Below are 16,955 nucleotides of genomic sequence, written 5' to 3'. Positions count from 1 at the left end.
GCAACCTTAATTTTCAATTCCAGGCTCTGCCATTTGGACTGGCCACGTCACCTCGGATTTTCACCAAGGTCATGTCCGTGATGACGGCTTTCCTCCATCGTCAGGGAATCAGGATCCTGCCGTCTCTGGACAACTTGCTGATTCTGTCGAACTTCTAAGATGTCCTCCTCAGTCAACTGGAGATGTCAGTCCAAAATTCCTACAAGCCCACGGGTCCTGCTGGTGCTAAGGTTCATCAATTGGAAGAAGTCCTAGCTGGTCCCTGCTCGGAGCATGGTGCACCTGTGGGCGCTGCTGGACACACACAGCCAAAGACTGTTTCTGTCTCCGGAGAAGGTCCTGAAACTTCAGGACAAGATCAGATGCTTCCTCTCTCGCCAGAGAGTGTCGATACACTCGGTGATGCAAGTACTAGGCCTCATAGTGTCGGCTTTCAAAATGGTAGAGTATGCTCAATTTCACTCCCTCCCTCTGCAGAGGTTAATCCTTTCCAAATGGGACGGCCTACCTTATCGGATAAGGTCGCAAATGATCTTCTTGACTCCGGAGGTTCGTCGGTCACTGAGCTGGTGGCTACAGGACCAACAGTTGAGCAGGGGCCGTCCCTTCTGGATCTCCAACTGGGTACTCCTGACAACAGATGCCAGTTTGCGGGGTTGGGGCGCGGTGTTGGAACAATACTCTCTCCAGGGTCGGCGGACCAGGGAGGGATCTCTCCTCCCAGTAAACATTCTGGAATTGCGGGCAGTGTTCAATGCGTTGACACTGGCCCTGCCTCTGGTACAGAACATGCCTGTTCAAGTACAGTCAGACAATGCCACCACGGTGGCGTACATAAATCATCAAGGCGGCTCTCAAAGCCACATGGCAATGATGGAAGTGTCAAAAATCCTCCAATGGGCGGAACGCCATCTGTCCGCAATATCGGCAGTGTTCATTCCGAGAGTCCTCAGCTGGGAAGCGGACTTCCTCAGTCGTCAGGACGTGCACATCGGAGAGTGGAGTCTTCATCCCAAAGTCTTCATCCCAAAGTCTTTCAACTCCTAGTGGACAAGTGGGGCCTACCAGATGTAGACCTGATGGCATCTCGACACAATCACAAGGTTCCGGTCTTCGGAACAAGGGCAAGGGATCCTCAAGCAGCGTTTGTGGACGCACTGGCAATTCCATGGAACTTTCGACTGCCATATGTGTTCCCTCCAGTGTCACTCCTGCCCAGGGTAATACGGAAGTTCAAGCAAGACCTCCTCGTTCAGGGCCCTTGTGTCTACCCGGACCTGGCCAGACTGACTTTGACGGCATGGCTCTTGAAGCATCACTTCTGAGAGCCAAAGGATTCTCTGAGGCGGTCATGCAAACTATGTTGAAAGCCCGTAAACTAGCTTCGGCTCGGATTTATTACAGGGTCTGGAATTCTTACTTCACATGGTGTGCTGCTAAGAATTATGATGCATATTCCTTCAAAACTTCCAGACTTTTGACTTTTCTACAACAAGGCCTAGACTTGGACCTTTCGTCTGGTCTCCCTCAAGGTTCATATATCTGCCTTGTCGGTGTGGTTTCAGATAAAAATTGCGTCTCTTCCTGACGTTCACACTTTCACTCAGGGTGTTTTACGGATTCAGCCTCCCTATGTCCCTCCTGTGGCTCCATGGGATCTGTCTGTAGCCTTAAATGCCTTGCAAGAGTCTCCATTTGAACCTCTTGAATCTGTGGACCTTAAATGCTTTACACTTAAGGTAGTGTTTCTGTTGGCTATTGCCTCTGCTAGGAGGGTGTCGGACTTAGGCGCTGTCAAAGTCGAAAAATATTGCAGTACACACATCACGTACAAGCGACACACACATGCCCGCTGCGCGTGCACTTGTTCCGCCGTGCGTGCACATATCCGCAATTTGCGTATGATCGCTCCCGCGGTCCTGCGCGTGGTGTGGGTATTTACGGCGGAGTTTGTGAACGCATGGAGGGCTATCAAAACATGACATATTTAATCCAAATAGTGCACATTGTACACATAGTCCCCCTGCACCACATCAGAAAGTAACAACAGTTTAAATGAACACAGAACAAAGGGATTCACCTTTACAGGATAAGAGGGGACAGACTAAGGTTATAAGGTGGTGTTTGGTATCCAGCTGTAGGGTATTTTAAGGGTAACATTCCGGTGTTGGTTTGCGGAAGATCGCATGTTTCTGAGGATAGTTATGTGCAGAAGCAGAATATAGGTTTAAACTGTATTTACTGTATATTATGTATGCGGCGGGAATCCAGAGGAGACCACCCACAAGAGCAGTTGAGAAAGACATCGCCTACCTTTTCAAATCAACCTATGACCTCTCCTGTACTGTAAAAGTGCAATACTGTGTCCAATGGACAAAGGGATTACAGTATCCATTGTATTGCTTTTAGATGAATTGTATAAATAAAGCCTGCTGCAGCCTGGCCACACACAAGACTCTCAACGCAATCAACTTGATAGCGGAGGACCGGGACGGGTTGCGCAAGCGCATATTCTCACGTATGTACATTGACTGTAGCCATTTACTCTGTTGTATTGTAGTGCATAATTCGTATTGTTAACCCCCTTTCAGAAATATTACTCTGTGGTGTCGGAACCCAGTGATTAACTACAAATCGGTGTTGTGTCCTCTTTTCCCTGCTAGGGTTTTAAAGTGTAATAATTAGGTGTGTACGCGCTGCGGGTACTTTGTACTGTCAGCGCTACATAAGGTTTAAAGTATAATAGCATTATTGTATTGCGTTGCTGCATAAGGTTTAAAGTGGAATATCATTGTATTGCATTGCTGCATAAGGTTTAAAGTGTATCTCTGGGTGTGTGCGCGCTGTGTGTACTTTGTACCCCCAGCGCGGCGTTTGTACGCTAAGTCCGTACAAGGTACGGGACTCTGTACGCAAATAGCGTAATAAGTACGTAGAGTGCATATTAAGTCTAGCGGCCGCAGCGGCTCCATGGTAAAAGTGTGTTTAAAGGTATAGCTTTCTGTTTAGTATAAAATCGACATTATCAGCGATTTGTCCTGTCGCCCACCTTTTCTTATTCCTTTCTTATTTTTGACCGTGACCGGGCAGTTCTTCGATCGCGCCCTGGTTATTTACCTAAGGTGTTATCATTTATTCACCTTACCCAGGAGATTGTGGTTCCGGCCTTCATCTCTTCTGGTTTGTCCTCCAAAGAAAGATCTTTGGACGTGGTACGGGCTCTCCGTATTTATATGGAAAGGACTGCCTCTATCAGGAGGTCAGATTCCCTTTTTGTACTTTTTGGTTTTCACAAACGTGGCTGGCCTGCAAATAAGCAAACCTAGGCCAGATGGAGTAGAATGGTGATTGCACTAGCTTATGCGCAGGCTGGGCTCCCAGCTCCTGCTGCTATCATGGCCCATTCTACTCAGTCGGGTGGACCTTCTTGGGCGGCCCGTCGTGGCGCATCCGCAGAACAATTGTGCAATGCGGCTACGTAGTCCTCAGTGAACACATTCATCAAGTTCTATGCCTTTGACACTTCCACCTCCCAGAATGCTTCCTATGGATGCCGGGTTCTTGTGCCCGCTACAGTGCGTCCCCTCCTGATGTTATTCCCTGTGGAATCACAGTTTACCCCGCTGCAGAAAAGGAGATTTATGGTAGATTTACCATTGTTAAATCTTTTTCTGCGAGGTACACTGGATTCCACAGGGTGCCCACCCTGACACACTTAGCTTCTTTGGGTTTGTATGGCATTAGCCGCCAGTCCCTTCTCCTGTCGTGAGAATGTGGTTCTATGTGACTAACATCTACCGTCTCTCTTACCTGCTACTGCATTGGACTGGTTAACAAAACTGAGCTCCAGTGCCTGGAGGCGGGGCTATAGAGGAGGCGGTGCAGTGCATCCTGGGAACAGTCAAAGCTTTAGCCTGTTGGTGCCTCGGATCAAGATCCAACTCTACACCCCGATGTTATTCGCTGTGGAATCCAGTGTACCTCGCAGAAAGACATTTAATAATGGTAAGTATGCCATAAATCTCCTTATTTCACTTTGGCATTTTTTTTTTCTCTTGTGGATTTCAGGCGTTTTCCGATTACCAGGTTCAGCAAATGACCTCTAACTTTGTTGATCAGTTTGGATTTAACGATGAAGAATTTGCTGAGCAGGAAGACAACATCAAGTAATTCACCTTCTATACTAGTGTTATCGCGTTTCTAACTAACCGTTAGTCTGTGCGTGCCATGTCTTGCAAGTGACTACTGTATATTGTATTCAGTTGTTACGTTGTACTATACCACACATTGTGCAATTTTGGTTGATACATTTGATATTGACACCATTGACACCATTACACCATTCTGCTCAAGTCTGCCTGTATGTGATGGGAATGGTGGCAAAGAGGTTAACTAATGACCCACTGAGCGAAATGCAGGGGCCCCATGTTTGCATTGTGTTTCAGTTGTGGGTAACCAGATTGTAATATGTAATAGACAACTCTATTCAGTGTTCTTACTGTATTTATGCTGCTCAGATAGTTGCTGTGACTATCGCTTTTTCCCCTGTAATTCCCTGAAAACTTACAAAATCCCTGCTTTTTTTTTTTCTTTTTTTTTGGAATCACCATTTTCATTTCCCTTATATTTTTATTCTCAGTTATTGTATTTTGAATGTAGTGAAGCCATTATAAATGTCTCTCTCTATATTTTAGTGCTCCTTTTGACCGCATCACAGAGATTAATTTTAATTTAGAAGCAGAAGATGAAAATGTAAGTACTATATCTAATGACTTGTAGTGAACTTGCAAGAAGTTCGGTATTTTCTTTCCCTTTTCTTTTAAATACTGTTACAGTTTTATATCACAACAGATTACTGTAGAACCTGCTGTTTAACTGATGTTAAGAGTTAGTACATGCTCAGAATTATACACTTTCATTATATAGAATTGTGCACAGTTCAAATAAATATTCTATTTGTTTATTAACCATTGTATATTTCATATACTTATACACACTGCTCCTTATTTCAGCCTAATGCTGCCTTATTTGAAGCTTGCTGTAACGAGCGCATCCAACAGTTTGATGACGAAGAGGAGGATATTTGGGAGGAAAAGGAGATTGGTTATGGCACACAGGTTAAGTCTAGAACTCGGTAAGTAGATGCCTTCTTGTCCTGTCTCATTTTCTCATAGTCTGTCCATCTGGACTACTGTCTTCACGCCCTGTCTCCAGATGCATTTACAAAGTATCTGCTCATTTCTGCTTATGAAAGAATTCTCTGGTTCTAAACTGTCCATATATTGCCATAAAGCAGTTTTCCTGGATTAACCTTTGTAGTCTAATTGAGCTGCAATACATTGTTATTTTTCCATGGAAATCAATACTAACTGCTTCATGCATATTGATGTTTACAAATGTCACATCTGGTGGCATCATACTGCAGACTGATACAGGTTGAGTATCCCATATCCAAAATGCTCGGGACCAAAAGTATTTTGGATATCGGCTTTTTCCGTATTTTGGAATATTTGTATACCATAATGAGATATCATGGCTATGGGACCCAAGTCTAAGCACAGAATGCATTATGTTTCATATAGACCTTATACACACTGCCTGAGGGTCATTTTAGCCAATATTTTTAATAACTTTGTGCATTAAACAAAGTTTGTTTACATACATACAATTAATTTATGTTTCATATACACCTTATACACACAGCCTGAAGGTCATTTAATACAATATTTTAATAACTTTGTATACACTGAGCCATCAGAAAACAAAGGTTTCACTATGTCAGTCCAACTAAAAAAATTCTGTATTTCGGAATATTCCGTATTTCGGAATATTTGGATATGGGATACTCAACCTGTATTTTAAAGTGTCATGATGGAGATGGCACAAATCCCTATTGCCCTACTGTCGCTGTGATTGGCAGCCATTGTGTACAGTGATGGGACCAGGTATCATGTATTTTGGTTATTGTTCCTGTGCTGCCTTTACAGAGTGCATTGAAACCCATATGAAATCACTTTGTGTTTCTTACTAGTTACCAGGCTATTCAAGTCTTCCCCTGTTTAAGAAAACAAAATATTAAGAGAAAGTTAAAGAAAAAAAAAAAAAAGATTCTAGTATGACAAAAAGGTACCCTGGGGAAATACACCCTACCACTGCCAGGCTGGATCAGCAATGCATTGGTTTTACATAGACATTTTGGGGTATATGCAATTGCCGGCGAATTGCGGCAATTTTTCGTCCGTTTTTTAATTCGACCGTCGAATTCCGGCAAGTGGGTGTCGAAATTCAACATATTCAATCAAAAACGGATTCGACAGTCCCGCTGTCGAAAAACGGCCGATTTGACGGATTTTGTTCCGATTTTTAAAAAACGGGGAAAAACGGGAAAAAACACGAAAAAAAAATTGCGTGGGGGTCCCCCCTCCAAAGCATAACCAGCCTCGGGCTCTTCGAGCCGGTCCTGGTTCTAAAAATCCGGGGGAAAAACTGACAGTGGATCCCCCGTATTTTTAAAACCAGCACCGGGCTCTGCGCCTGGTGCTGGTGCACAAAATACGGGGGACAAAAAGAGTAGGGGTCCCCCGTATTTTTTACACCAGCATCGGGCTCCACTAGCTGGACAGATAATGCCACAGCCCGGGGTCACTTTTATACTGCGGCCGTGGCATTAAATATCCAACTAGTCACCCCTGGCCGGGGTACCCTGGGGGAGTGGGGACCCCTTCAATCAAGGAGTGTCCCACCCCAGCCACCCAAGGGCCAGGGGTGAAGCCCGAGGCTGTCCCCCCCCATCCAAGGGCTGCGGAAGGGGGGCTGATAGCCTTGAGAAAAATGAAAGAATATTGTTTTTTCCAGTAGTACTACAAGTCCCAGCAAGCCTCCCCCGCAAGCTAGTACTTGGAGAACCACAAGTACCAGCATGCGGGCCCGCTGGTACCTGTAGTTCTATTGGAAAAAAAATACCCAAATAAAAACAGGAGACACACACCGTGAAAGTAAAACTTTATTTCACACCTGCCGACACACACATACTTACCTATGTTGACCCGCCGACTGCCACGCCCCCCTCGTCACTGAAGAATCCGGGGTACCTGTGAAAAAAATTATACTCACCTGATCCAGTGTCCAGATTATAATCCACGTACTTGGCAAAAAAAAAGAAAAAGAACACCCGGACCAGGCGGGCTGAAAGGGGTCCCATGTTTACACATGGGACCCCTTTCCCCGAATGCAGAGACCCCCCCGTGACTGCTGTCACAGAAAGGTCTCTTCAGCCAATCAGGAAGTGCCACTTCGTGGCACTCACCTGATTGGCTCTGCGCGTCTAAGCTCAGACGCGCATTGCACAGCTCCCTCCATTACTTTCAATGGTGGGAACTTTGCGGTCAGCGGTGAGGTCACCCGCGGTCAGCCGCTGACCGCGGGTAACCCCACCGCTGACCGCAAAGTTCCCACCATTGAAACTAATGGAGGGAGCTGTGCGATGCGCTGTCTGAGTTCAGACGCGCATACAGCCAATCAGGAGAGTGCCACGAAGTGGCGCTTCCTGATTGGCTGAAGAGACCTTTCTGTGACAGCAGTCACGGGGGGTCTCTGCATTCGGGGAAAGGGGTCCCATGTGTAAACATGGGACCCCTTTCAGTCCGCCTGGTCCGGGTGTTCGTTTTTTTTTTTTTTTGCCAAGTACGTGGATTATAATCTGGATACTGGATCAGGTGAGTATAATTTTAATCACAGATACACGTGGATTCTACTTGGACAAGTGGACAGAGGTCGGCGTGTGAACATAGGTAAGTATGTGTGTGTGTCGACATGTGTGAAATAAAGTTTTACTTTCACGGTGTGTGTCTCCTGTTTTTATTTGGGTATTTTTTTTCCAGTAGAACTACAGGTACCAGCGGGCCCGTTTTTCTCCCTCATGCTGGTACTTGTGGTTCTCCAAGTACCAGCTTGCGGGGAGGCTTGCTGGGACTTGTAGTACTACTGGAAAAAACAATATTCTTTCAATTTTCTCAAGGCTATCAGCCCCCCATCCGCAGCCCTTGGATGGGGGGGGGGGCAGCCTCGGGCTTCACCCTTGGGGGGGGGACCCCTTGATTGAAGGTGTCCCCACTCCCCCAGGGTACCCCGGCCAAAGGTGACTAGTTGGATATTTAATGCCACGGCCGCAGGGCGCTGTATAAAAGTGACCCCCGGCTGTGGCATTATCTGTCCAGCTAGTGGAGCCCGATGCTGGTGTAAAAAATACGGGGGACCCCTACACTTTTTGTCACCCGTATTTTTTGCACCAGCACCAGGCGCAGAGCCCGGTGCTGGTTTTAAAAATACGGGGGATCCACTGTCAGTTTTTCCCCCGGATTTTTAGAACCAGGACCGGCTCGAAGAGCCCGAGGCTGGTTATGCTTAGAAGGGGGGACCCCACGCAATTTTTATTCTGATTTTTACCATTCCATTTAAAAAATAAATAAATAATAATAATAATAATAATATTTTTAAAAATATATAAATAATACTTGTGCCTCCAAAATAGACAAACCAAGTACCTTATCCCTTCTAATATAAATAGATATGCTATTACCAATAAAAAAAACACCAAAAAAAACATGTTTTAAACATTTTTTATTAGATTCTGCCACCAAAGTGTGGCGGATTGAAAATGCCGAATTTACTGTCTAAAAGCACTGTTGTCGAATTTCCAAACTTCAATTGAATATACTTTTGTCGAATTGCCACATTTGTACCATTGCAGAAATGTCGAATTTGACAAATGTCGAATTTCAAAAAGTCGAATTTGGAAAGTCCGTTTTTTTGACGAAAAGTACTGAATTGCATTGTCAAATTTTTTTTTTTTTGGCGAAAATGTCCCGTTTTTCGACATTTTCGGGAATTCGACCGCAATTGCATATACCCCTTTGTTTCCTTGATATCTCTGCACGTGTCAGCCTTGATTGCAGACACTGATAGAGTACAGGTTGAGTATCCCATATCCAAATATTCCGAAATACGGACTTTTTTGAGTGAGAGTGAGATAATGAAACCTTTGTTTTTTGATGGCTCAATGTGCACAAACTTTGTTTAATACACAAAGTTATTAAAATATTGTATTAAATGACCTTCAGGCTGTGTGTATAAGGTGTATATGAAACATAAATAAATTGTGTGACTTTAGATACACTTTGTTTAATGCACAAAGTTATAAAAAATATTGGCTAAAATCACCTTCAGGCTGTGTGTATAAGGTGTATTTGTAACATAAATGTATTCTGTGCTTAGACTTGGGACCCATCACCATGATATCTCATTATGGTATGCAATTATTCCAAAATACGGAAAAATCCTATATCCAAAATACCTCTGTTCCCCAGCATTTTGGATAAGGGATACTCAACCTGTAATATAAAAATTTCTCCTGCTGTTCTGCTTTGATCTGTTTCCCCCCCCAACAGCATCTTTGTATGGGGTACCGTACACAATAAGGCTCATACCTATTGTTGGCTGTCTCCATCAAGGTACACATGCACACCTTTATATTGCCAATCTACACTGTGAGTTATATCCAGGGGATGGTACGAAATACATATGTAATCCCAGCAGACAGGATGGCGGCTGTCAGTATCCTGAAAGAGGCATCCTGCTTACAAGGCAGCAAGTCCCCTCGCGGGCTTGCTGTGCTCACCACGCTTCAGGTTATATTCTCACTCAGGTGGTGGCATGGACCCATCACCCGAGTGTGAATACGGGACTGCGGTCACTGGCTGTCGGTCTGCTGTACACCAGGATTTCAACAGCAGGTATATTCACTGCATCCCGTGGCACATACACTTAACAATGGAGAGCCAAGCTGTGCTGATATAACCTCATTTTCTCCACAGAGCTTGTGCTTAGCATTGACCAATGGTATTTTTAGCTCTGTAAAATACACAAGTGATATTACTATATGTATAAATAATACATTTTGTTGACATCACTTAAGTGTTCATTAGGAAAAACTGTGCATTATAAGCAGGGGAATATATGACTAGCCTGCTTATAACATGTCTCCTATTGTATCACTTTCAGGAGAAATGGAGGTTTATATACATATACAATTGTGTTTACACATTGCATATTGCCCCTCCACTCTCTGAGAAGAAAATGGCAGAAACAGGTAGTCCTATTTTGTTCTAGTATATGTTTTAAATCTACACAATGTCACCAATGTTTATACCTGCAACAGTGTATAGTATTTACACAGCTTAAAACTCCTGTTCTTAATAATGAAATCACAGGCGCTCAGTGCTTTCATTTACCTCAGATTGTTTTGTATCACATGGAGAAACATTATTTCTCTAACGTCCTAAGTGGATGCTGGGGACTCCGTAAGGACCATGGGGGATAGCGGCTCCGCAGGAGACTAGGCACAAAAGTAAAGCTTTAGAACTACCTGGTGTGCACTGGCTCCTCCCCCTATGACCCTCCTCCAAGCCTCAGTTAGATTTTTGTGCCCGAACGAGAAGGGTGCACACTAGGTGGCTCTCCTGAGCTGCTTAGTGAAAAGTTTAGTTTTAGGTTTTTTATTTTCAGTGAGACCTGCTGGCAACAGGCTCACTGCATCGAGGGACTAAGGGGAGAAGAAGCGAACTCACCTGCGTGCAGAGTGGATTGGGCTTCTTAGGCTACTGGACATTAGCTCCAGAGGGACGATCACAGGCCCAGCCATGGATGGGTCCCAGAGCCGCGCCGCCGGCCCCCTTACAGAGCCAGAAGACAGAAGAGGTCCTGTCTTCAACAAGGTAGCGCACAGCACTGCAGCTGTGCGCCATTGCTCTCAGCACACTTCACACTCCGGTCACTGAGGGTGCAGGGCGCTGGGGGGGGCGCCCTGAGACGCAATAAAAACACCTTGGATGGCACAAAAAAAATGCATCACATATAGCTCCTGGGCTATATGGATGAATTTAACCCCTGCCAGAATACATAGAAAAACGGGAGATAAGGCCGCCGATAAGGGGGCGGAGCCTATCTCCTCAGCACACTGGCGCCATTTTCCCTCACAGCTCCGTTGGAGGGAAGCTCCCTGGCTCTCCCCTGCAGTCACTACACTACAGAAAGGGTTAAAAAAGAGAAGGGGGGCACTAATTACGCGCAGTATTAAAGATACAGCAGCTATAAGGGGAAAAAACACTTATATAAGGTTATCCCTGTATATATATAGCGCTCTGGTGTGTGCTGGCAAACTCTCCCTCTGTCTCCCCAAAGGGCTAGTGGGGTCCTGTCCTCTATCAGAGCATTCCCTGTGTGTGTGCTGTATGTCGGTACGTTTGTGTCGACATGTATGAGGAGAAAAATGATGTGGAGACGGAGCAGATTGCCTGTAATAGTGATGTCACCCCCTAGGGGGTCGACACCTGAGTGGATGAACTGTTGGAAGGAATTACGTAACAGTGTCAGCTCTGTATAAAAGACAGTGGTTGACATGAGACAGCCGGCTACTCAGCTTGTGCCTGTCCAGACGTCTCATAGGCCGTCAGGGGCTCTAAAGCGCCCGTTACCTCAGATGGCAGATATAGACGCCGACACGGATACTGACTCCAGTGTCGACGGTGAAGAGACAAATGTGACTTCCAGTAGGGCCACACGTTACATGATTGAGGCAATGAAAAATGTTTTACACATTTCTGATAATACGAGTACCACCAAAAAGGGGTATTATGTTCGGTGAGGAAAAACTACCTGTAGTTTTCCTGAATCTGAGAAATTAAATGAGGTGTGTGATGATGCGTGGTTTTCCCCCGATAACAACTGATAATTTCTAAAATGTTATTGGCATTATATCCTTTCCCGCCAGAGGTTAGGGTGCGTTGGGAAACACCCCCTAGGGTGGATAAAGCGCTCACACGCTTGTAAGAGCAAGGGCTCTATCCTCTCCTGAGATGGCCGCCCTTAAGGATCCTGCTGATAGAAAGCAGGAGGGCATCCTAAAAGGTATTTACACACATACTGGTGTTATACTGCGACCAGCAATCGCCTCAGCCTGGATGTGCAGTGCTGGGTTGGCGTGGTCGGATTCCCTGACTGAAAATATTGATACCCTAGATAGGGACAGTATATTATTGCCTATAGAGCATTTTAAAAGATGCATTTCTATATATGCGTGATGCACAGCGGAATATTTGCCGACTGGCATCAAGTCTAAGTGCGTTGTCCATTTCTACCAGTAGAGGGTTATGGACACGACAGTGGTCAGGTGATGCGGATTCCAAACGGCATTTGGAAGTATTGCCTTATTAAGGGGATGAGTTATTTGGGGTCGGTCTTTCAGACCCGGTGGCCACGGCAACAGCTGGGAAATCCACGTTTGTACCCCAGGTCGCCTCTCAACATGAGAAGACGCCGTATTATCAAGCGCAGTCTTTTCGTGGGCAAGCGGGCAAAAGGTTCCTCATTTCTGCCCCGTGACAGAGGGAGAGGAAAAAGGCTGCAGAAATCAGCCAGTTCCCAGGAACAGAAACCCTCTCCCGCCTCTGCCAAGCCCTCAGTATGACGCTGGGGCTTTACAAGCAGAATCAGGCACGGTGGGGGCCCGTCTCAATGAATTTCAGCGCGCAGTGGGCTCACTCGCAAGTAGACCCCTGGATCCTTCAGGTGATATCTCAGGGGTACAAATTGGAATTCGAGACGTCTCCCCCTCGCCGTTTCCTAAAGTCGGCTTTACCGATGTCTCCTTCTGACAGGGAGACAGTTTTGGAAGCCATTCACAAGCTGTATTCCCAGCAGGTGATAATCAAGGTACCCCTCCTGCAACAGGGAAAGGGGTATTATTCCACACTGTTGTGGTACCGAAGCCGGACGGCTCGGTGAGACCAATTCTAAATCTAAAATCTTTGAACACTTACATACAGAGGTTCAAATTCAAGATTGAGTCACTCAGAGCAGTGATTGCGAACCTGGAAGAAGAGGACTACATGATGTCTCGGTACATCAAGGATGCTTACCTTCATGTCCCAATTTACCCTTCTCACCAAGGGTACCTCAGGTTTATGGTACAGAACTGTCACTATCAGTTTCAGACGCTGCCGTATGGATGGTCCACGGCACCCCGGGTCTTTACCAAGGTAATGGCCGAAATGATGATACTCCTTCGAAGGAAGGGAATTTTAGTTATCCCTTACTTGGACGATTCCCTGATAAGGGTAAGATCCAGGGAACAGTTGGAGGTCGGTGTAGCACTATCTCAGGTAGTGTTGCGGCAGCACGATTGGATTCTCAATATTCCAAAATCGCAGCTGATTCCGACGACTCGTCTTCTGTTTTTAGGGATGATCCTGGACACAGTTCAGAAAAAGGTGTTTCTCCCGGAGGAGAAAGTCAGGGAGTTATCCGAGCTAGTCGGGAACCTCCTATAACCGAGCCAAGTCTCAGTACATCAATGAGATGGTTCTGGAAAAAATGGTGGCTTCCTATGAAGCAATCCCATGCGGTAGATTCCACGCAAGAACTTTCCAGTTGGGACCTGCTGGACAAATGGTCTGGGTCGCATCTTCAGATGCATCAGCGGATAACCCTGTCACCAAGCACAAGGGTGTCTCTCCTGTGGTGGTTGCAGAGTGCTCATCTTCTAGAGGGCCGCACATTCAGGACTGGGTCCTGGTGACCACGGATGCCAGCCTGCGAGGCTGGGGAGCAGTCACACAGGGAAGGAATTTCCAGAGCTTATGGTCAAGCCTGGAGACATCACTTCACATAAATATCCTGAAGCTAAGGGCCATTTACAAGGCTCTAAGCTCAGCAAGACCTCTGCTTCAAGGTCACCCGGAGTTGATCCATTCGGACAACATCTTGGCAGTCACCCACGTAAACAGACAGGGTGACAAAAGAAGCAGAAGGGCAATGGCAGAAGCTGCAAGGATTCTTCGCTGGACGGAAAATCATGTGATAGCACTGTCAGCAGTATTCATTCCGGGAGTGGACAACTGGGAAGCAGACTTCCTCAGCAGACACGACCTCCACCCGGGAGAGTGGGGACTTCACCCAGAAGTCTTCCACATGTTTATAAAACTCGACAAGTATTGCGCCAGGTCAAGGGACCCTCAGGCAATAGCTGTAGACGCTCTGGTAACACAGTGGGTGTACCAGTCAGTGTATGTGTTCCCTCCTCTGCCTCTCATAACCAAGGTACTGAGAATTATAAGATGGAGAGGAGTAAGCACTATATTCGTGGTTCCGGATTGGCCAAGAAGGACTTGGTAACCGGAACTTCAAGAGATGCTCACGGAGGATCCGTGGCCTCTACCTCTAAGAAGGGACCTGCTCCAGCAAGGACCCTGTCTGTTCCAAGACTTACCGCGACTGCGTTTTACGGCAGGGCGGTTGAACGCCGGATCCTGAAGGAAAAAGGCATTCCGGATGAAGTCATCCCTATCCTGATCAAAGCCAGGAAAGATATAACCGCAAAACATTATCACCGCATTTGGCGAAAATATGTTGCGTGGTGCGAGGCCAGTAAGGCCCCGACGGAGGAATTTTCAACTAGGTCAATTCCTACATTTCCTGCAAACAGGAGTGTCTATGGGCCTGAAATGGGGGTCCATTAAGGTTCAAATTTCGGCCCTGTCAATTTTCTTCCAAAAAGAACTAGCTTCAGTCCCTGAAGTTCAGACGTTTGTGAAAGGGGTACTGTATATACAGCCTCCTTTTGTGCCTCCAGTGGCACCTTGGGATCTAAATGTAGTTTTTGGGTTCCAAAAGTCACATTGGTTTGAACCACTTAAATATGTGGAGTTAAAATATCTCACATGGAAAGTGGTCATGCTGTTGGCCCTGGCCTGGGCCAGGTGCGTGTCAGAATTGGCGGCTTTATCCTGTAAAAGTCCTCATCTGATTTTCCATTCGGACAGGACGGAATTGAGGACTTGTCCTCAGTTTCTCCCTAAGGTGGTTTTCAGCGTTTCACCTGAATCAACCTATTGTGGTGCCTGCGGCTACTAGGGACTTGGAGGACTCCAAGTTGCTAGACGTTGTCAGAGCCCTGGAAATATTGGTTTCCAGGACGGCTGGAGTCAGAAAATCTGACTCGTTGTTTATTCTGTATGCACCCAACAAGCTGGGTGCTCCTGCTTCTAAGCAGACTATTGCTCGTTGGATTTGTAGTACAATTCAGCTTGCACATTCTGTGGCAGGCCTGCCTCAGCCAAAATCTGTAAAAGCCCATTCCACAAGGAAGGTGGGCTCATCTTGGGCGGCTGCCCGAGGGGTCTCGGCTTTACAACTTTGCCGAGCAGCTACTTGGTCAGGAGCAAATACGTTTGTAAAATTCTACAAATTTGATACCCTGGCTGAGGAGGACCGGGAGTTCTCTCATTTGGTGCTGCAGAGTCATCCGCACTCTCCCGTCCGTTTGGGAGCTTTGGTATAATCCCCATGGTCCTTACGGAGTCCCCAGCATCCACTTAGGACGTTAGAGAAAATAAGAATTTACTTACCGATAATTCTATTTCTCGTAGTCCGTAGTGGATGCTGGGCGCCCATCCCAAGTGCGGATTGTCTGCAATACTGGTACATAGTTATTGTTACCAAAAAATCGGGTTATTGCTGTAGTGAGCCATCTTTTCTAGAGGCTCCTCTGTTATCATGCTGTTAACTGGGTTTAGATCACAAGTTATATGGTGTGATTGGTGTGGCTGGTATGAGTCTTACCCGGGATTCAAAATCCTTCCTTATTGTGTACGCTCGTCCGGGCACAGTATCCTAACTGAGGCTTGGAGGAGGGTCATAGGGGGAGGAGCCAGTGCACACCAGGTAGTTCTAAAGCTTTACTTTTGTGCCCAGTCTCCTGCGGAGCCGCTATCCCCCATGGTCCTTACAGAGTCCCCAGCATCCACTACGGACTACGAGAAATAGAATTATCGGTAAGTAAATTCTTATTTTGAATCTGCACCTAGATAACACATCTGGCTGAGTATCTCTGCTTGCTGTAGATACAAGCGGGCATTAAGGTTTTAATTCTCATGAAGAATGTGTTGTCATGTGAGTAACAATCTGTTAATATCGTAACAATGTATGAGTTAGAACAATCACATTTAATACCAAGAATCTCTCATCTTATTTGGAACAGATTAACCAGTATGTGGGTTTAGCCTAGCATGTCACCTTTATTAAAAAGACTATACATTTTGTCCTCTTCATTTCTGGGAATCTGCTCTTCTCTAATGAAAGCATTGTTCATTCTTTTATTACTGAAGAAAGGTCTCATCTTCGATTTCAGTTTTTTTTAAATTATATATGTGTGTGTGTGTGTGTGTGTGTGTGTGTATATATATATATATATATATATATATATATATAGATGCAGCAGACAGGCGGCACTCACGGCATGAAAGAACAACAGACAACGGTCTGGGAATATCAACGTTTCAATGTCTTATTCACATTTTCGTCGGGATAAACAAACAAAATAATGCTACTCACCTAAATACCTCCGTCTGATGGTCCATGGCGCCAGCGTCCCGCCGGACGAAAAAATGACGTCATGCCGAGGCGCCGGCTTCGGCGTCATGGAGCACCCGGACCGGAACACCACTAAAGAGTGACAAAAAAACAAATTGTTTATCTAGAATGAGATCGGACAATATAATGAATAATATCCTTAGATTAAATATTTAAAGGCAAGAGACAAAGTGCTCAGTAACATAATTGCTGGGGATACAGCATGTCCGATACAAGTGCTGCCTAAACAACATGCCATTAAAGCCCAAAATATACATCATATAATAATGATAGATATCACACTATGATACGGTTGAAACCATATTAGGCATTAAAAAAGCCATTGATTGAGTGTGATAAGTTTACACATACAGAAAAAATCAAATGTAAAACACAGAAACGAGAACCTATATAATGTTGCAAAAAGTGTTCAACAGTTACTGTGTGATGTGTCAGTTAAATGAAAGCAGACAAACCTGCATGTTCATTTA

The 16,955-nt window shown here is 45.5% G+C and overlaps 1 protein-coding gene across 5 annotated transcripts in view; it reads left to right on the top strand.

Moving 5' to 3' along the window:
- The window catches only part of PPP6R2 (protein phosphatase 6 regulatory subunit 2), a 355,372-nt gene that overhangs the window by 262,904 nt on the left and 75,513 nt on the right, over positions 1–16,955 (top strand). For all 5 annotated transcript variants that reach the window (XM_063926667.1, XM_063926669.1, XM_063926668.1 and 2 more), the window contains exons 16-18: positions 4,069–4,166; positions 4,695–4,752; positions 5,013–5,134. In XM_063926667.1, the coding sequence (XP_063782737.1) occupies positions 4,069–4,166; positions 4,695–4,752; positions 5,013–5,134 (278 nt within the window). The remainder of the gene's footprint in view (positions 1–4,068; positions 4,167–4,694; positions 4,753–5,012; positions 5,135–16,955) is intronic.

Source organism: Pseudophryne corroboree, chromosome 6, assembly GCF_028390025.1.
Source record: "Pseudophryne corroboree isolate aPseCor3 chromosome 6, aPseCor3.hap2, whole genome shotgun sequence".
Classification (NCBI taxonomy): domain Eukaryota; kingdom Metazoa; phylum Chordata; class Amphibia; order Anura; family Myobatrachidae; genus Pseudophryne; species Pseudophryne corroboree.
Note: the sequence above shows the minus strand (reverse complement) of the source record. Positions and strands in the feature narration are given on the sequence as shown.